This window comes from Leptonotus elevatus, chromosome 14, assembly GCF_054856555.1.
Source record: "Leptonotus elevatus isolate MCC_2025b chromosome 14, RoL_Lele_1.0, whole genome shotgun sequence".
NCBI lineage: Eukaryota > Metazoa > Chordata > Actinopteri > Syngnathiformes > Syngnathidae > Leptonotus > Leptonotus elevatus.
The window spans coordinates 2505912-2527574 of record NC_141252.1 but is presented as its reverse complement, the minus strand read 5'-3'; the positions used below and the strand labels follow the sequence as shown (position 1 = coordinate 2527574).

At 39.2% G+C, this 21663-nt stretch overlaps 2 protein-coding genes across 2 annotated transcripts in view; one reads left to right on the top strand and one right to left on the bottom strand.

Annotated features, from left to right (window-relative positions):
- Positions 1-14: 14 nt before the first annotated feature.
- Positions 15-5029, top strand: ghsra (growth hormone secretagogue receptor a). The gene is made up of 2 exons (XM_086095641.1): positions 15-870; positions 1697-5029. The coding sequence occupies exons 1-2, from the start codon at positions 15-17 to the stop codon at positions 2005-2007; spliced, it is 1167 nt and encodes a 388-aa protein (XP_085951767.1). The 3' UTR covers positions 2008-5029.
- Positions 5030-5735: 706 nt separating this feature from the next.
- The window catches only part of fndc3ba (fibronectin type III domain containing 3Ba), a 91207-nt gene continuing 75279 nt past the window's right edge, over positions 5736-21663 (bottom strand). Inside the window, exons 24-27 of the mRNA XM_086095048.1 lie at positions 20038-20259; positions 15083-15249; positions 13669-13796; positions 5736-12173 (exon numbers count right to left, since the gene is read on the bottom strand). Coding sequence (XP_085951174.1) covers positions 11838-12173; positions 13669-13796; positions 15083-15249; positions 20038-20259 — 853 coding nt within the window. The 3' untranslated portion in view covers positions 5736-11837. The remainder of the gene's footprint in view (positions 12174-13668; positions 13797-15082; positions 15250-20037; positions 20260-21663) is intronic.

The window sequence follows — 21663 nt, the reverse complement described above, 5'->3', positions numbered from 1 at the left end:
CCCCATGAGTCAGCATGCCCCCGGGGCCCAACCTGTCCTCGTGCCTCCCTCAAAACTGCAGCTGGGACGAGATCCGTAACGCCACCCCTGCCACCCCGGACTTGGACCTCCCCCCGCTCAACTACTACAGCCTGCCTCTCCTCACGCTCATCACGGCGGCGTGCGCGTTGCTGTCCGTGGTGGGCGTGAGCGGCAACGTCATGACCATCCTGGTGGTGGGCAAGTACCGCGACATGCGCACCACCACCAACCTGTACCTGTGCAGCATGGCCGTGTCGGACCTGCTGATTTTCCTGTGCATGCCGCTCGACCTCTACCGCATGTGGCGCTACCGGCCGTGGCGCTTCGGGGACGCGCTGTGCAAGCTCTTCCAGTTCGTGTCCGAGTCCAGCACCTACTCCACCATCCTGAGCATCACGGCGCTCTCCGTGGAGCGCTACGTGGCCATTTGCTTCCCGCTGCGCGCCAAGGCCCTGGTGACCAAGCGGCGCGTGCGCGGACTCATCCTGCTCATGTGGTGCGCGGCCATGCTGAGCGCGGGGCCCGTGTTCGTCATGGTGGGCGTGGAGCGGGACCCCCTGGGCGGCTTCGACGCCAACGACACCGACGCTCTTCGCGTGGCGGAGGAGGCGGCGGCGGAGGAGTACGGGGACACGCGGGAGTGCAAGATGACGCATTACGCCGTGGAGTCGGGTCTGATGGGCGCCATGGTGTGGCTGAGCTCCGTGTTCTTCTTCATGCCCGTCTTCTGCCTCACGGTGCTCTACAGCCTCATCGGCCGCCGACTGTGGCAGAGGCACCGGGAGACCAACATCAGCTCGTGCGTGGCGCACCGGGACAAGAGCAACAGGCAGACCGTCAAGATGTTGGGTGGGTTTTCGAACGCGTATTTTACACACCCGCCACCGGCTCTGCCAGGTTAGCAAAAGTAGACTCGCGCGGTACCGGAAAAAGGTCATTCATTTGTGACAGGTGTGTCGACGATTCCGAGATGACGCCACATGCCAAAATGGCGGTCAATTCGGTGAAAAGCATTGGACTTTGGATCGTTGTAATTTGATTTGTGAGGATTATTTTTTTTATTCTAAAATGTGATGAGAAGTCGTTTGGCTGCTATAACAATGTGTGTGGTTTGTATGATAGTCACAGGAAAAAGCTATACAATCCACTGTTTGTTTTCACCATTCGCATTGTGTTTGTTGCTTTGGGGAAGAATCAGAAATGCCCGGATGTTCGGAACGGTCAATTAAAAAAAAGAAAAAGAAAAAATATTTTATGTTCAAGGAAACTAGTTTGGTGTCTCGAAAGGTACCAGTTAGAGACAATGTTGCTAACACCACAGTAAGGAAAGTAGCTATTCTATTCAGTCTTAAAAGTCGCTAGAAGTTGCTAAATGATGTCACTGCCTAATTTGCATAATTGCCAAGCAATTTGCCAAGTAATAGGCCTACTAATAAACGCTGTAGAAGAGAGTCATAATATTGTGGGACAGGAAAAAAGTGAGTAAAAAAAAAAAAAAAAAAAGTTGCTAGATTTGACACATTAAAAAAAAGTCACCAAGAAGTTTTGGAAAGTCGCCAAGTTGGCAACACTGGTTAAAGGCGAGAGATGTACTTCTTTAAAGAAACACTACAAAAGCGGTAGCGAAAACCCCGACTTTGGTGTCCTAACACTTCCTCTCCGCCCTCTTGTCCAGTGGTGGTGGTTCTGGCCTTCGTCCTGTGCTGGCTGCCCTTCCACGTGTGCCGCTACCTGCAGTTCCGCTCGCTGGACGCGCCGTCCCCGCTGCTGTCCGCCCTGTCCGAGCATTGCAGCTTGCTGTCGGTGGTTCTTTTCTACCTGAGCGCCGCCATCAACCCCATCCTCTACAACACCATGTCCTGGAAGTACCGCAGCGCGGCGGCGCGCCTCTTCGGCCTCGGCGGCCAGCAGCTTCCTCGGACCCGCACCGCCAGTGCGCTGAAGGCTGTGGCGGACGGCTGGATGGAATCGAGCATCAGCTTCTGAAGCCTCGCATGCTCTTAAAACTGCTGCTTTAAAAATAACCCAGGCGTTGGCCTCAGGGAACTTTTTTTTCTTTTTCTGTGTACTAGAAAAAAAATGTGTAATTGTACCTCCTCTACAGTAGGGGGCAGTGGCGCTGTTGTTGTCAGAGAGTGCACAGGGAGTATTAGCTCCTTTGCAGAGGTGTATTTACAATAATTTTATACACAAATGATACTATTTACAGTTGTGACGACAAGTTGGGGTGCGCGCAAAATATTTTCCTCTTCCAGGTTTGGGGGGAGTGAGAAACAATTATTGAGAAGCACTGGAATGAAACAGGATATAGTAGGGGTGTACCCCCCCCCCCCAAAAAAAAATCGATTCTCATTTAGTACGATTCAGAATCTATTTTAAAAGTCCCCAAATTGATTTGATTTAAATTATTTTTTACTGTCTTGCCTTTGTCTGTGTGTACCTTTTATTTGGAGCGCTGTTCATGTTGTACCCGGTTTGGCCACTGGGGGGGCAGTGTGGTTCCACGCGGTCTAATACACTGTTAAGTTGTAGCCACATTAGAGAGTAGAAGGAAAAAGTCACGATCAAGTTATTCCAATAAAAGTTTGTTTGTTTTTTTGCAGCGTGGAGCCGTTCTTTTGAGTGACAAAAATGCCGCGTGTAGCGCGCTAATTAGCATTAGCGAGTCAGACTGGAATAGATCATTACGATTCCTTGAGCATCTATAGATTGAAGCAAAATCCTTGTCAATCAAATCATTTTGAATCAAAAATTGTCCTTAATCGAGAATCGAATCGCAGGGCCAAAAATCGGAATCGAATCGAATCGTGAGACATTCAAAGATTCCCACCGCCAGGATATAGACCTGGTGTAAGCGCACCTGAGCCACGTCTGCTTTCTAGTGGTGAATGGTGATATTAAAACTTAAAACTACAGACGCTGCATGTTCACAGTTCAGTGCCCATAAATTTGCATATTGTTTTTCTGGAAATGTATTTCCCAATTTCCCGCCCGTTTACATTTTTTTTTTTATGACAAACGTATATTGAATGTTAATCTGTTTTTCCAAAAAAAAAAAAACACTCTAGTGTGTTCGAGTGTTACTTGGATGCCCGCCAAATGCCCAACCCTGATTTACATGATCACAAGTTATTTTTTCCCTCAAAATTAATTTTAATGTATTTATTTAGCATTAAATAAATGATGTATTGTACTGTAAATAGTCAAAAATAAAAAAAGGAACATTCCCATATACATTGAATTCACTTTTTCCCGGATTCAAACTCACCTCTTCAGAACTGTGGAGCAGATGTGCTAACCACATTTGCACTGTGTCGCACGTATGGTTAATTATTTGCAAGTTTGTCCACCTCGACTGGGTTACACGAACGGCCGTTTCAGTGCAACCTGTGATGCGGGTTCAGGCTGGCACCTTCGTAAAACAAACCCTGCTGGCATTGTACAGTATTTATTTCCCCGATTCTGGATGACAACGAAAGCACTGTAGAACTCGTAACCCGCTTTTTTGTGTGTGTTGTTTTATATAGCGTAACAATGTGTGAGTAAAATGCAGCGGAACCGCGAAAGTAGCCTGGACGGGCATTACGAGGGTTCGACTCTTTAAAGGCTCTATAGCGTCAAAATGTCAAGATTATGCTTCCAGTGACCTCCAATTTGTATGGATTTATTTCCCATCCATTGCAATTAAAAGCATAAAAACAAAAAGATAAGTTCCAGTATCGAACCGCCCTTAACTCATTCACTGCCATTGACGGTTATAGACGTCAAAAAATCATTTGAACTATTTATTTAACTCCAATTTCTTCAGATTTTTATTGGTCACTTGTTTCTAGGCAGACTTTGGGGGAAAAAATGAAATGAAAACAAAAACTCTGGTTGACCTCCAATTTGTTTGCCGTTGATAATTACAGGTCACATGATTTCATTGGTTGCTAGGCAGACGACACGGAGCTCGATGACCACTGCTCCCATTTGGCCGATTGATTACCGACTGCACAGGCAAGCTACATGCAACGTTTAACATAAAACAGAAAAAAAATCAAGAACTTTAAATGGATCTGGAAACTGTATAAGAAACTTAAAAAAAATCTCAAAAGTCATTCAAATGTAAAAAAAAAAAAAAAAGCTCAGATTTTTTAAAAACTCCTTCACTGCCATTGACAGCTATAGACGTCAAAAATTCATTTGAACCATTTCTATTAGTTTAACTTTTTTTCCCACTTATGTTAACAAAAGTATGAAAACCTAAAATAATTGTACATTTAGTGAAGTCATGCAATTAATTACAATAAAAAAAAAGAATCACAATTTTTAATTGTAATTAACTGCATGACTTCAATAGTTAACTCACGATTAATCACATATTTCATATCTGTTCTAAATGTACAATATATTTTTTCTAGGTTTTCATACTCTTGTTAACAAAAGTGGAAAAAAAATGTTAAACTAATAAAAAAATAGTCTATAGCCGTCAATGGCAGTGAATGAGTTAATATATATATATTTTACATTCCTGGTAATGTGATGTCACCTGTTGCTCGGCAGATGTAACAGAGAACAATTGCTTAATTGCCCGTTGCCCCTGACATGTTTTCAATGTTCCCCCAGTAGCTTGTTGGCACGTTTTGAAAGCTGTGAAATATTGTGTCCACGTTCTCTGTTGTGACCCGAGGCATTATGTAAATAAGTCAAGCCGAGGGCATTTTACAAATGGCTGGAAATGGCCTGCAAAATGAGTCATGCATTAATTAAGCCATTGTAGAAAAAGGTCTTTGTTTCGGATGATGTTGACGTTCCCATCTCAGGTGTACTATATAACGTTACCAAAAGAGACGTGTTGTATTGACAGTGGTTAAAGATGTCCTTTTTATTATAACAAAAAAAAAAAAAAAAAAAAAAAGTCATTCATGTTATTGTTATCATTGTAAAGGCGGAATTTTGTGCAGGTTGTACCTAATGTTGTGAGCCATTAACATTACATTCCACGTTGCCTTAATTAATTATACACGTTGACAAATGCTCGGAATTTGTCTTTTTGCTGTAAATAGATGCTTTGCAATGATTAAAGGTTTATAAACATGAGTGTCATTTGATGTCGTTCGTTTACACGCGGGCAATACAGACTTAAAACAAAATCACGTCAAATATTGATGACAAAAAAAATCGGGGTTCATTTCAACACATTTGCTGCCCATCGTTTATGCTAATTAGTACAGTACAGAGTCAATTTGCAGATTTTATTTGGTCGCAGTCTAAACAGTAAAATTGACACTTTTTAAAATTTTTTACTGTTTAGACTGCGACCAAATAGTCTTTCAGAGTAAAATGTACTCTACGAAGTTGACTGTGTAGGACTCTGAGGTCTGCAAACTCGGGTCAATTATTGGAGCGCAGGTTTCAAAGCAAACATGGTGAAGCGGCATTTGGCTGTTTTGCTGCACACAAGTGGAATAAGCTACCAAATTGCATTGCCTTTAAGAAAAAGGAAAAAAAAGATGACATTGACGTATCCAACACATTGTTATTTTTAATTCATTTGCCAGTAATTTGAAAATGACTTGGGCAATTATGCTAACGAGATAACTTGCTAAGCTTGAAAATACTTCTCAGTAGACGAATGAGGGCGGAGGGGTTGAGCGGGTGGGGGGGGGGGGTTGGGGGGGGGGTTCATAGTGGACAACAAACAGAAACCGGCAAAATAAACACTCATAATCCATGTCAGAAAAAAAATTAAAACATTTATTGGGCATAAATATATTATATATACGCTACAGATACAGTTACGTCTTACATACATAGGGTAGTATTTGCAAAAAAAAAAAAAAAAAAAATCTATACATTAAAATTGATATGGCAGTTTCTTTTTATATAATGCATATGAAATTGTCTAACATTTACAATACAAGAAATGCATGGATTGCTCTTTTAAAAAAAATAATCTCAAATTCGTAGACCATGACAACCTGGAATGTTCACTCTGAAAATGGTGAGGTAAAAAGACACGCTTTGATTCGTTGTCTCTTTTTGTGTGTTTCCGCACTCTGTGGCCAATCGCTCAGTCAAAAAGAAAACATCATACGAAACCAAATGAAAAAGAAAAAAATCAGAAGGCACAGGTGTGTGTTGCTGCATGGACAATTCATGTTTTATAAAGTTGTGTGTGTGCGTGTGTGTGTGTGGGGGGGGGGGGGGGGGGCGCGCCTGCCGCATTAAAAGGGACACATGTTGGGTTACATCGCGCAATCGGTTTGTTCCATGAACTCTTCCATGTTGTTCCACTTAGGTGGAATAAAAATAATAATAATTGTAACATCCCTCACAAAAGTTACGATTATGAACCAAGAACGCACTTGAACCTTTTCAGGTGAACTTAAATTGACGTTCAGTAAACTTTGAAATGCACATGGCAAGATGGCGCAGATTCACAACAGGCGCTGGCTCGCAACAATCCCGTTGTTCAGTACAGGGGCGGCACGATTTTAGTAGGATGGGGGGCGCAGACCACCCAAAAATCCTTTTCATCACCAGTCTTTTAAAAATATATATCGAGTCTACATGTCAAATGGTGCCAGTAGCCAAAATAGCTCATCAGTGACGGGACATTGTGAACTTTTCATATTGATACGAATCTGCATCCTACCTTGTTCATTGCTAATTTTGCCTTCACATAACGATCAATACATTTCACGAATTGTGTATCCAGGAGCGGTTTAAAAAATGTTGACCTTGCAAAAATAATTGCTTTGCATTTCTACCAATTGGTGAAAAAAGTCAATATGGTCCTTATTATATGCTTTATTTTTCTGTGTTTTTGGAAGAAAAACCTTTGGTCATCAGCAGGTTGACTGCAATACAGAAACACATTTTCACGGATGAAAACACGTGTTGTGAATTGTGCCATTCAGAAAATGCCAAGATGTAAAAAAAAAAAAAAATAATAATAATAATAATTAGTACATGTGATTTCAATTTTGAGAATGTAAAATGGTTCACCTGTCCGGGTTGATCCGAACGCCGAATATTCCTCACGCATGTGCAGTTGGCTGTACGTGACACGGCGGCAAAAAACACGCGAGCGACGAACTCGGGGCCTGGCAGTAGTGTTTTGGATCAATACATAAGCCCCACCCATCAAGACTAATAATGCTCGCGGTGATAGAAAAGTGCTTCAACTTAGGTTAGTCGTAAATGTACGTATCACCTCTATAGCTCTATAGATATCTCTGTACTGTATACCATCTTAGCAAAAAAAATAAAAAAAATACTGGATATAACTCACTACTACTCGCTACGCCGAAGAACTTGTCAATAAATTTGCCCGCCTGCGCTCGTCGCTTGTGTGATTGTTTGGAGCCTTTTCCCCGCCCGCCCGTCTTTGTCAGTCACTTCCGGCACGAGACTGCCCTCCTCTCCACTAGGGGGCGACATGTTTCGACAATGGCACATTTGGCTTTACCAAAAACAAAATAAAACCCCAAAACAAAAACAAAAAAAATCAAAACGATAATATTGAAAATAAGTATAATCACAGATCAAGTTAATGTTTTTTTTTTTTTTGTCCTTTTCATCAGAGAGTAATAGTAACAATAATAATAGTAATGATGCTGTCGTTACAGAAGAATATCACAGAACCCTTGGTCAGAACAGAGTGATGCCTGCACTTTGGCCAGACAAAAAAACTAAACGTATCAGAAGCTTCATTATAACCAAAAAAAACAACAAAAAAAAAACAAAGGCAGGGACATTTGTCTTTGCTACATGTCTCTCGAAGCATTAACAGACGACGACTCAGCCGAGCGTGGCCCAAACAAGAGATGAAAATAAAAACACAAAACAGTACATATGTATTTGGTTACAAGTTTTATAACTGCGGGATCCCAACAACTGTAAGAGAAATACTCAAAAAGGTTACCGAGATAAGGAATGCTGGCCTTAAAAATCGTTCTAACATACAAAAAAAAAAAAAACATGCTACGAGGAAGAAGGAAAAAAATTAGTATATAACTACACTTGTCTCTTAATCTTTTTAAACAATAAATAAATGAAGATTGCACTGTAATTGGCATTTTAAAGTACTGTATGCAAATATATAGTATAAATAAAAAAAAAAATCTACCATCATTTTCCCATCGACTTTGGCAAAAAAAAAAAAAAAAAAAAAATGGAGCGAGTAAACCACGCGACTTGCTGACAAGGCACGGCATCCGAAGAGGACGAAGACGCAAGAAGCGGAAAGGAAGACAAAGAAGGGTGAGGCGGCATCGGCAACAAAGAGATGGGGTGTTTTTGTTGTTTTTAACCCTCCTGTTATGTCGTGGGTCAAAATGACCCACTTTCAAGTTAAGAAGCAAACGTTAGCTTGTGGCTATCAAACGAGACAACAACAGACACTAAATATTTGCAAGGAACATTGAGCTTATATCAGGTCAAACTGACCCATCAACAGACTACACAAAAAGTTGGGTCAAAAATAACCCAAATGTGGGTCAAAAATGGACCCATCTTCCACTTGGGTCAATTTGACCCAACTTTGAGCCAAGAAATGGGTCTTTTCGTGTAAAGCAACTCATATTGGTCAGATCCTTTACTTGGGTCAGAAAATTGGGTCAAATTAACCCATAAAATGTATCGGTCCATTTTTGATCCATAATTGGGTTACTTTTGACTCAACCGTTTTTAGTGTGTTTGAAATGATTAATTGTGACATATGTGCAATGAAATCGTTTAATAGAATGTAAAAAAATATTATGGGTCAAATTGACCCATAAAGTTTTTCCCACTATGAAACATCAATTAACATTTTCATTTCACTTTGACACGTTCATCGGAATGCTTTTGTAACAATAAACAGTCTGGGTCAAATTGACCCATTTTAATGTTGAAAAAGTACAAATGAGACTTTTTGCAACAAAACTTCTCAAATAAAATGCTTCGCTGACATTTTCAATTCAATATTACATACATGGTTTTGGCACATTAAACATAGCCCGGGTCAAAATGACCCATTTTTAAATTTGTTTTTCCACAATGAAACTAGACAATTAAATGTTTTCATCAAAAACTGTGAATCATGAGCTATAATTCATTATCAGGGTGCTTTTGGAACGTTAAACGTAACTTGGGTCCAACTGACCCATTTTAAAATTACCGTAGTTTTTCGCAATGAAACCTTTTCTCAACAGACAATTACATGTTTTCACTGAAAATTGTTAATCTTGCTCTATAATTCATTATCAGGCCACTATTGGAACAATAAACATAGCCTGGGTCAAAATGACCCGTTTCAAAGTTGAAGTACTACAAACCGTATTTCATGATGAAACGTGTTAAAACGGGTTCATTTGGAATATTTGCAATGAAGCGGTTAAAATGTATTTGTTTTTCTTTTTTAAATCATTAAACTTATCGTGGGTCAAATTGACCCGGGAACATTATTGCTGTCCCTTAGAATCCAACTAACAGGAGGGTTAAAGGATCTATTTTTTTCTTCAATTTTATACATTTTTTCTTATTTCCCTGAGGTACATAACAGGCCTCATGTGCAGACTCCATTTCATACGGGTCAGGGTGACCTCTTTGGGCTGTGTACCTTGGCTTTGTGTTTATTAGAGGGATGCTATTCAGAATGCCCTGTGTATCGTTTGAGGACAGGTGGATAAAAAAAAAAAAGATGAGTGGGTTGATTGAAAAGAGGCGGAACAATTGCGTGGGGGCGGTCGGGAAAGTAGACAAGACACTGCCTGTAAACTGTGACAATACCCCCCTCGGAGCCGTAACAGAGGCGGGACGTCGACTCGGACCGTTTCCCGCTACGGTACCCCTGCAAGGGAATGCCGGAAAGGCAGAACAGGGGACGAAGTTCATCCGGCGATTTTCCGCGTTTAGAGGTAGTTAGAGCCGTAACAGGCGAGACGTTGCCTGTGTTAGGAAAATGCCGGAAAGGGCGGGGCTTGACTTGTCCCGCCCTGGGGGGGTTACGTGAACATTTTGCTGTGCCTTTTCCGCCATTTTCCCAGGGGGCCGGAGAGAAACAAAGTGCGTTTCACAATTTTTTTACCTTCCAAGGTAGCACCAGAGCCGTAACAGGACCGTAACGTGGGACCGTGCCTGTATCTAAGAAATACTCACTTGTCCCACCTTGATATGCTAATATTAGGGATGAGCGAGTACCAATACCAGGTATCGGTATTGGGACGATACCCCGCCTTATATTCCAAGGTATCAGTACTCACGGCAGACAGAGTCAGGTTCAGTCAACCTTCAACATTTAATAAAGAACAACAAGGAAGGAAGACAAGAGACCTAGATTATTTTTGCTCGTGAGGAGAACGGACGGAGATGTGCAGAGTTACAATCTCCTACCGATCTGAAGCACATTTTGCCCAGCCCTCTTTTTTTATTTCTTTTAGGGCGGTTCTTGTTTTTGAAGCTGCAAAAGCATGAGTCATGCTTTGCAATACTATAAGAGTAAATATGGGATAACTTATCTGCATTTGTTCTAATAGACGTCTGATACCCGTAGTCAGGAACTGCAAAATTGCCAATATTTTCATGCAACTATAAGGGAAAATTCTAAATTGGGCTATTCTTTTAAAATATGTCCATGTTCTTTGGGGGGAATTTTCTGTATCAAAAGTCATAGTTTTATCGATACTTGGTATCGGTACTCAAAGAGCTGAGTAATCAATTGAATACAGAATTGAGTATGTGGGAAAGTGCGCACTGTTGCAGCAACCTCCGAGCCCAAGGCAAAGACGGATGGATGAATGGCGCGTCATCCGTTACGGCTCCGATGCGTCAATTTTGCAGGATCTCTGTGTGAAAAGTCAATTTCACACTGCCAGGAATTTCACAGTGGGGTCAAAGAGGACTGGGAAATTTTCGTGTGTTATGTCGGGACAGTTATGTCCAAAGCAAAGGCGCTGATGCATGTAAAGGTCAGAATGTCGCGGCAATATCGACTTTTTCTGGATTCAGTTCGGATAATCCTAAAGCGGGAATTCCCTGAAAAAGGCAAAAGCGGTGTTTTGGTGCGGCCATTTTGCAAGATGTCCGGCGGGCGGGTAAAGTGGGGTCCAGTTTAATGCCCCGATTGGCTTCCGACGCAAGCGTGGATATTTCTATACATATATTTCTGCCATGTATGTGTGAGTGTGTATTTATATTTATATATATATTTCTATTTCATATTTATATTAGATAACTGGGTTTCCATTCTAAAAAAAACAAAAAAAACCCACAAAAAACAAAAATCACAGGATAGCAGCATCTTACATCACACGTGGATTGCATCACTTTGGCGAGCGTTAAGAAGCGGAGCGGCTGCGCGCGTGACACCAGTTGAGTCATTGTCAACGCACAAGTGTGTGTGTGTGTGTGTGTGTGTGTGTGTGTATAAACGTGTGTGTGTGTGTGTGTGTCATCCATTATGCGCGGCTAAAGCTTTGAATGCCTACATTAGAATATGGCTGAGTGGATAAAGACTGCAGCAAACAAAAATGCAAATAAAAGAAAAAATGAACCAGGAAATATACACGTCCTCTAATCGAATATGAGTGGAAAAAAACAACAACAAAAACATGCAAGTCAGAGTGACTGCTCGCAGTTATTTTAAGGCTTGTGGATGAGTTTTGTCGCCCTCAGCGCGGAGGTTCCGCTACGAAAAAGAAAACACACTGAAATAAAAGAGAAGAAGTGTTTTTCTCGACGATCTGTTACAAAAAGTTTCTCTTGGGTTTCGCTTTCTCTTTCTATCCTGTCGTGTAAAAAAAAAAAAGAAAAAAAGAAAAAAAAAAAAGAATAATAATAAGATTCCCTCACTTCATGAAGAAGTACTGCAGAAAGCAAGCGATGAGGATGGAGAGGCCGGCGAAGGCGCACACGATGAGCGCGGCGAAGCGCTCGTCGCTGTACATCAGGCCCGCCGCCGCCCCGTGGCCGGCGCAGGGGGCGCAGTCTGCGGCCCCCGCCGGACCGCCGGACGCCGGCGCCTCCTGGCGCTGCAGCGTGAACTGGGACGAGGGGCTGAGAGGCCCGCACAGTTCCTGGCACGAGTCCTGGCAGCGGCGGCAGGCGCCCACGCGGAAGCGGTAGTCCATGTTGGCCTGCAGGCCGTAGATTTGGAAGGCGCTCTCCTCGCATTTAAACACCTGCTGTACGTACAAGAACGGTTACCTTAACTCATTCACGGCCATAAATTCATCCCAAAAAAAAGTGATAAAAAATTTGGGGCGGTTATCTTTTTTTATTGCAATTAATCGCATGACTTCACGAGTTAACTCACGATTAATCACAAAATGTATATCTGCTCTAAATGTACAAAAAAATAATTCTAGGTTTTCATACTCTTGTTAACAAAAGTGGAAACAAAATGTAAAACTAATAGAAATAGTTAAAGTTAATTTTTGACGTCTATAGCCGTCAACGGCAGTCAGTGAATGAATTTAAAAAAAAAAAAGGAAAGAAAATATAAAAAATTTGGGGCGTCAGGCGATTAAAGTTTTTAATTGTAATTCATCTCATGACTTCACTAGTTAACTCACGATTAATCACAAAATGTATATCTGCTCTAAATGTACAAAAAAATAATTCTAGGTTTTCATACTCTTGTTAACAAAAGCGGAAACAAAATGTAAAACTAATAGAAATAGTTCAAGTTAATTTTTGACGTCTATAGCCGTCAACGGCAGTGAATGAATTAAAAAAAAAAAAGGAAAGAAAATATAAAAAATTTGGGGCGTCAGGCGATTAAAGTTTTTAATTGTAATTCATCTCATGACTTCACTAGTTAACTCGCGATTAATCACAAATTTCATATCTGTTCTAAATGTACAATAAAAAAAACGTATAAGTTTTCATATTCTTGTTGTTAAACTAATAGAAATAGTTAAAATAAAATGTTGACGTTTGTAGCCGTCATTGGCAGTAAATGAGTTAAAGGGGAAGTTGCATAAATCAAAAATAATAATAATAATTAAAATAAATATACTTCATCCATCATGGGTTAGTGGTCCCACTATTTTGCTCGATTTTGGGTTAACATTCATTTATAGTGGGTGTAATTCCACTATCATCCACTAGCTGGGGCAATTGTTTGAGATGGGGCAATTTCAAATGAGAACAAAACAAGTAGTATTTCAGCATGGCCTCGTTTTTGGTGGATTTTTTTTGGGGGGAAGGGGGGGTGTGTGTTTGAATTGGAATTATCTTTTGTCTTAGAACAACAAAAAACCAATGCCATTAAAAGGAATTTGCCTTAACACATTCTTTCCAACAGCACTAGAATATACACAAAGGAACAAAGTAAACATTATCGCTCTCACTCACGTATTCACGACTCCAGAGCGGCCGCAACTGCGTCGATCGATCATAAAATTACTTTCATTTTCTCTGCGTGTTGTCCATCGATACACACTTCATTATTTTTTTTTTTTGCTTCTCCCCGAGGACATTAGAAAACCACATGCTCGCCAAGAATGCGAATGAACCAATCCTCTTCCTCATTTGAACGCAAACGTGCGCGTACGTAATTATGTATCGTTAAGACCAACCTCTAGAATCAAAGATTTCCTGTCCAAAAAAAAACCACATTAAAAGCCAGGTGTCGTTTTCAGTAGAAAAATAACATCCAGAATCAGTTGTGTGTACCTGCTTGTATTCGGACTCGCGGCCCACTAGCACCTGCAGCACATAACTGACGGGGTCCCCTCTCATGGGTGCGATGGTCTCCCACGTGATTTCGCACACGTTCCCCTCCAGCTGCTGCACCTTGGGAGCTGTCACGTGATCGGCAGAAAAATCATGAGCAATCTCATGTGTACGGATGCGGGGAAGAGGGGAGCGGGTGGCAGTGGTGGTGGGTACGACTCAACAATTAGCTCATTCACTGCCATTGACAGCGATAGACTTTTAAAAAAATCCATTTGAACTATTTCTATTAGTTTAACATTTTTGTTAACAAGAGTATGACAACCTAGATTTTTTTTTTTTTTTACATTTAGAACAGATATAACATTTGTGATTAATCCTGAGTTAATTAGTTAAGTCATGCGATTAATTACAATTACAAATTTTAATTGCCTGATGCTCCTAATTGTTAATATTTTTTAAAACAAAAAAACTAACAAAAATTATTATTATATTTTAATATATATATTTTTTTAAGAAAAGATTATTAAAAATTAGGAGCTCCATCGTAATTAATTGCATGACTTCACGAGTTAACTCGCGATTAATCACACATTTTTATATCTGTTCTAATACAATAAAAAAAACTTCTAGGTTTTCATACTCTTGTTAACAAAAGTGGGGAAAAATGTTAAACTAATAGAAAAAAAAAAGAAATAGTTCAAATGAATTTTTGACGTCTATAGCCGTCAATGGCAGTAAATGAGTTAATCCAATTCAAATTGATATTGCTTTGTAGTAGAAAGTTTGTAATCACAATAAATGATTGTATTTATTTGTTAAAAAATATATGTATAGAGTAAACGTAGAATTCCAATTGTAATATTAACTAATTTGCTCCCAAAAACGTTCAAATACGTTCTATTTTAAATATTACCATGCTCCCAAAGACGTGTTTATACATTTTTTAAATGTTTTTTTTTTTTAATGCTAGAGCATACAGAAGGCTTTGATGCAGTCTCTGAACTGAAGAGAATGCATTAAGAAATGGTAATTATTACAAAAACGGCCAGCAGGTGGCAGCAGAGTATAAGCGATCAACTAGGGCCATGTTGAAAAAAGCTCTTTCCCCCACTGTTTTAAACAGACTTGTGAATAATAATGAAACTTCGCAATATTCTAATGCTAATTGCTGCAAAACGGAAACAGAAATATACTTTTTCCTGATGAAAGAAGATACTCTAATCTTTCTTTTGGTAGGTTCCATGTTTTTATAGCAATAAAACACAATATTTTGTGGGCCTTGCAAAATCTGTCACAATCCAGTAAAACAGCCAGGAGCGAAGGGGGTTGCTTCAGTGAAAATGGCTGGGAGCGACTGAGTTAAATGGGGGGAAATCTGATTTTTTAAAATTGTTCCGGCGTAATTTGTTACCTTTGAGGGCAGGGGGCACCGACTTGGTGGTGCAGAAGGTGTGGCTGTCCGAGAAGGGGCCCTCGCCGGCGTCGCTGGTGGCCTGTATTCTGAAGGTGTAGCTGCTGGACTCGGTCAGCCGCTGGACCTTGTAGGTGTGACTGGGGCCCCTGTAGATGGTCATGAACCTGGCAACAGCAGGCGTGTGGGGGGGGGGGGGGGGGGGGGGGGGGGCAATTGTTGCATTTTAGTTACACATGCTCTTTAAATCTAAAAAAAACAAACAGTTAAAATGTAATTTATTACAATAACAAAAATTCTTCTTTTAATTGTATTTTTTTTACACAAAAAAATACCCCAGTATTTTCCCTATGGCATTTATTTGAGGTAAGGCGCTTATTTTTTGGGATCCCTGAGTTAAGTGGTCCGGTGCGGCATGAAATGCACAAGTATAGTACAATGACACAAATTCACAATACTTATATTATATAACAAATTATCAACACTGAACTTTATTGAGGTGTGGTGTCTATTTTTCACTTCATACATTTCCCCAAATAGATTCTTTTGGACACATTCCTGATGAAATGTATGGTGTGATAATTAATGCCACACCCTTGTGCAAAGTCAGGTGTTATAAATGAGCCACCAATTTACAGCCCCTCATCGTCATCTGCTAGCAATCCATCATCATCAAGCCACCGAACGTGGCTTCATTAGCACTTAACTCGATCAGGGGGCAGGCATTTAATGAGGCCTTGATCTGACTTAACTTACAATAACACCGACGAGAGGGCAAAAGGAGGATGGCAGCATGATGTTCTCGTTTCAGTTCGAAACGCTAATCTATAGTATTGGGTTCAACCTGCAACAATCTTTTTTTTGTTGATCTCACAAGGCTTTTAGTCTGGGTCACGTTGCCATGGGGCGCAAAGGAAATGAGAAAAATCAAGTGTCTGGATTTTGAAGGAAAGAGTTGAAGCGAAGGGAGGACAGAACATGTTGTGCTCTTATATATAGAAATAAAAAGCCAAATTCCCTCACGGGACACTTTATTAGGCACAACAACAATATTGTAATGATCTTATGATCTAATTGTAATCGGAAATATATATATTTTTTTAACTCATTCACTGCCTTTGACGGCTATAGACGTCAAAAATTAATTTGAACTATTTCTATTAGTTTAACTTTTTCCCCACTTTTGTTAACAAGAGTATGGAAACCTAGACATTTTTTAAATAATCTTTTATTTTATTTTTAAAGAAAAGATTATAAAAATTAGGGGTGTCAGGCGATTAAAATTTGTAATTGTAATTAATCGCATGACGTCAATAGTTAACTCACGATTAATCACAAATTTTATATCTGTTCTAAATGTACAACAATTTTCTTCTAGGTTTTCATACTCTTGTTAACAAAAGTGAAGAAGAAAAAAGTTAAACTAATAGAAATAGTTAAAGTTAATTTTTGACGTCTATAGCCATCAACGGCAGTGAATGAATTAAAAAAAAAAAAAGGAAAGAAAATATAAAAAATTTGGGGGGTCAGGCGATTAAAGTTTTTAATTGTAATTCATCTCATGACTTCACTAGTTAACTCGCGATTAATCACAAATTTCATATCAAATTATTTTTTGACGTCTATAGCCGTCAATGGCAGTGAATGAGTTAATAAACAATCAACATTTAAACACTTCTTTAGAAAAGGATGCAATATATTTTTCAAGTAAATGACACTTTCAGCATTTCTATTTCAATAGAGGCCACGATTTGTCCTGAAAAAGTACTACCTGCCTGACAATCGAAATGATTGCAATTTTTTTGACACACAGCTCTTGTATTGGATCTCGCGGTGAAGTAGATTTGCTTGAGATGCGATTAGAGGAATAAAAATGCATGAGATGGCGAGTTGGCAATTGGATAGAAGCTTATAAAATGAGGCGGCCAAAAGCCGAAAATTACATTTGCGCTATTTGCATTGGGCTTTTCCATATGTTTGTATAAATTTTCACCGACCCGCTGTTTTGGGGCTCCCTTGAAGGATGAGATTGCCAAGGTCAATTATCTCATGATGAAAATCACAAAATAACATTTGACAGAAAGGCAAACCGAGCAGAGGGACGTATACACAATATACATGTATGTATGAATATTTATAGCCTACGTAGATATTTAATAGGTTTGTGCACAAATCGGTGATGACTCGAATTAAGTAGCGGAATGGCCAGTGTAAATTAATTTGTATTCATAATTTTCCCATTGACAGAGGAACGTTTAAATGGGATCTCCCGTGTCCCTTTACGTGAGAATTAGACGTGTGCAAGGGTGCGTGTGTGTGACACCACCCTAGCAACGGCATAATTGGCTGCTTTAACATATATTTGTTGGCCTATCATGCAACAAACGAAAGGGATTTTGCAAACGTGGACGCCTCTCACACATTCTTAGCATAGGCAAACTAGCTTAGCATTAGGGAGCGTAGCATTAGCAAGGCCAAAACTATTTTCGTAGCATTAGCGAGGATGAACCGACTAGTGTCGCTTTAGCGAAATTGGCATTAGCGAGGACGAAGCATTAGCCAGCTTAGCATTAGCGAGGACAAAGCTACAAGAAGCTCGTGCACACACGACGCAGATGGATACACATATAGGTTCTCATATTGAAATATAATATAGTAAAATATTCAGTAATATTTATTAATTAAGGGGAAGCTTTTATAGGTCAAACTTAGCTTACAATTTTTTTTTTTAAACAGCTTATGTATTTCACATAATTTGGTATTTCATGTATTATGTATAATGGGTTGTTATTGTTAGGTGTCTTTTGGAACCCTTGAAAGAAGCCATTACTGTTCCTACTATCTTAGACAATATAAATTAGCATAATAGTTGTCGGCCTATCACGCAACAAACAAAAGGGACTTTGTAAATGTGGACGCCTCTCACACATTCTGAGCTTGGACAAACTAGCTTAGCATTAGGGAGCGTAGCATCAGCGAGGACAAAGCTACTGGCGAAGCATTAGCAAGCGTAGCATTAGCGAGGATGAAGCTACTCGTGTGGCATTAGCGGACTTAGCATGAGTGAGGACAAAGCTACAAGCGCAGCATTAGCGAGCTTAGCATTAGCGGTTACAAAGCTACAAAAAAGCTAGTACAAACGACGCAGATGGATACATATGTAGGTTTTCATATTAAAACACAATATGGTAAAATATTCAGTAATATTTATGAATTAAGGGGAAGCTTTTATAGGTCAAACTTAGCTTACAAAATTATTTTTTTTAAACAGCTTATGTATTTCACATGATTTGGTATTTTTACAGTTTATTTCATGTATTATGTATTGTGTTATTTTCAGCTTTTCACCCCGTTGGGTTGTTATTGTTAGGTGTCTTTTGTTCCCTTGAAAGAAGCCATTACTGTTCCTACTATCTTACACAGCAGAAATGAGCATAATCACATATACCGCTGCATGCTTTTGCCGGATTGCTATCCATCGGCTAACTGGGGTACGACGCCGAGCGCCTCCCCCCGCCGCTCGAACCGTGAGCCATCGACCGGGCTCGTTATACATCTGCCCCGAGCACCTTTTAAGAAGCGCGTTAATAGAAAAGAGCTCATCTGCGGCCATGTTCATCCCCTCCTCCCCTCGCAGGGTCTCAACGTGACTCCTCTGTGGTACATCTGGTTAAAACGCGCGCGCGCGCACGCACACAAGGCCTCTAATGAGCTGCTCATGCTCCGAGTATGCCTTCCGTGTAGTATTGACGTTTGTGCGATTGACTCGCAGCAGGTGGAGGAGGCAAAAGTGATTACCCGGCCCTTGGGTCACTTTATTAGGTACGACTGCACATTCTCATGAGACCTAAATAAAGGAATTATAAAAAGGTATATGTAGAAAGAAAAACATGCTATTAATTACAATAAGAAATATTGTTAAATGCCTTTCTGTCAATCAAAGCGGACCTTTCTTATTATGCAACACATGTGATGTTGACGTGACCAGTAAGCAAAGGATTTAATTTGAGCAACTTTAGAAGATGCATTTTGTAATTTATACATTTTTAGTTACATTTAAGTACACGCAATTCATTAATTTTGTATTAATTTTCAATTTTATATACTGTACATACATAGCCAGTAATAAAATAATATTTAAATTAAACGTAATAAAATTAAAAGGAAAAAAATAAGGTCAATGTGGTCTTAACTTTGTTTGAATTTTAGGAATAATATATCTAAAAGTATATATAATACATACAGTTAGTTTTACATAAAAAAAATCTGGGTTAAAATCAGATTTAAAAAAAAAATAATTATACACATTATTCACATATTTTTATTAATGAATTTAGGTAAATGTGGTGCATATAAATCAGTCTGTCATTTAATTCTGAATCACTGCTCTAATTAAAGTGAAAATCTTTTTATAAAAATAAGCACTTCGGAATATATATATTTTTAATTCAGTCATTTAGTTTCCTCTTTTTATTTCTATATTACTGTCATCTTTATCAAAGCAATATACTGGGTTAAAAATATGAAAATCAAATTTCCCCAAATGTTTTTTTTCTTCTTTCAAATAATTTTAAATGTTTATATTTTGCGTATAGTAGAATTAAGACTAGTAGTCTGCAATTGTTCTCAATGTCTCAGTGCTAAGGTGTTTTTCCTCACATGGTTTCTCTGTGCCTCTTTGTGACTTTATTAACGTAGGTGTTCAGGTGTGTGTGTATGTTTGCGGTGATTTAGTTCTGTTGTATTTCAAATGTTTACATTTCACAATACTTTGAATTGCATTTTATATATGAAATGTGCTTTTTAAATGAAGTTTGATTTAATTGGATTGAAATGCAGAGCATAATTCCGATCATAAAATGGATCTTTGACATCTACATCCGTCAATGGCAGCCGAGTTAGTTCACCGCTTAGCGTGTAACAAAGAGTCACGGGCGTGCGTGCGTTGAACCCACCTGTGGTTTTTGTCCTCCATCTGCAACGTGTAGTAAACATCGTCGGCCAGCAGGGCGGAGCGAAGGTTGCTGGCGTTCTCGCCCCATTTCAGCTTGAGGCTCTGCGGCCCGGCGGCGGTGCACTCCAGAGGGGGCGGGGCCGGGGGCAGCGGCCGCGTCCTCACCAGCAGCGGCGGGCTGGACGGGCCGCAGCCGATGGCGTTCACCGCTTGGATCTGAACGCTAAACGCCACAGGGGGTATGAAAAACATGTGTCACTCATGGAATCCCTTTTTTGGGCCGATTTTTGGTTATTATTTTTGGTTGTCTCTTAGATTTGAACATATTACAATTTATTCCCCCCACGTAAAAAAAATATATATTTTTTTTTTCTTCCACTTTCTCTGTTAAGTTAAATACTGAAGAATAAAGTCAGTCAAATATCTATTTTGTTCCTTTTTTTTTGTGATTTTGTTGTGATTAGTTTTTTATTGTTTTTTTTTATTTGCCGTTATGACTAGCAAAGAAAGGAAAATTGCAATTAGCGTGGGGGTCAGACATCTTGTGTCAGGCGCGCACGTGGCATTTGAAGGCCAACATGGCTGACCTTTGATTGAAGTTCACACGGCCTGGCCACAACAAGTGCATCTGGCCACGAGAGGCACCGACACCAACATATTATGATTATTAGCGTCTTTCATATACATGCAGGAGGTTTGCATTTAAAATGATCGGTGGCGTTGAATATTCATGACTTTTAACGTCATCTTTGTTCAATTATTAACTTTAGCGCAACACTTTTGATTGGTCAGCAATTTGTACAAATCACTCCTCCAGTGATATATTACAACATTTTAAACAAATGTTTACTATTTTTTTAAATAAATAAATGATGGCTGTTTGATTGAACCTGCCATTATTTTGCAATTGTTCATTAAAAAAAAAATTCTCATCATTTACTCATTTCTAGTTTTTTCAAATTAGTACATTGTGGTTGCTATTAAAGCATTTATCTATCTTAGCCATGCATTTATGACACCAAATGTGGTAACTTAAGCTTGCCAAATAGTGAGCCAACATGCATCATTAAATGATCACTGTTTATTAATGTTTACCAACATTAATTGAAAACGATCATACAGGTCATGAGCTGGCAACCAATCAATTAGTTCTATAATTCTGCCCCCTCAAAACTGTATTAAAATTGAATTCAAAATTTATTAAAATGTTAGATTTATTTAAAAATATTTACATAATTGATTTAATTTGATTTAAATATGTATTTGATTTTATAAATTAGCGAAGGCAGAAAAAAAAATGGACAGATGGATGAATTAAGAACAGATACATTAACTCATTCACTGCCATTGACGGCAATAGCCGTCAAAAATTTATTTGAACTATTTCTATTAATTTGACACTTTTTCCACTTTTGTTAAAAAGATTATGAAAACCTGAATTTTTGTTTTTTTATTGTACATTTAGAACACACAAAAAATGTGTGATTAATCATGAGTTAATTATTGAAGTCATGTGATTAATTACAATTGAAAATTTTAATCGCCCGACGAGATTTAAAAAAAGAAAAGAAAAGATCATTAAAAATTAGAGGCGTCAGGCGATTATATTTTTTAAATTGTAATTAAT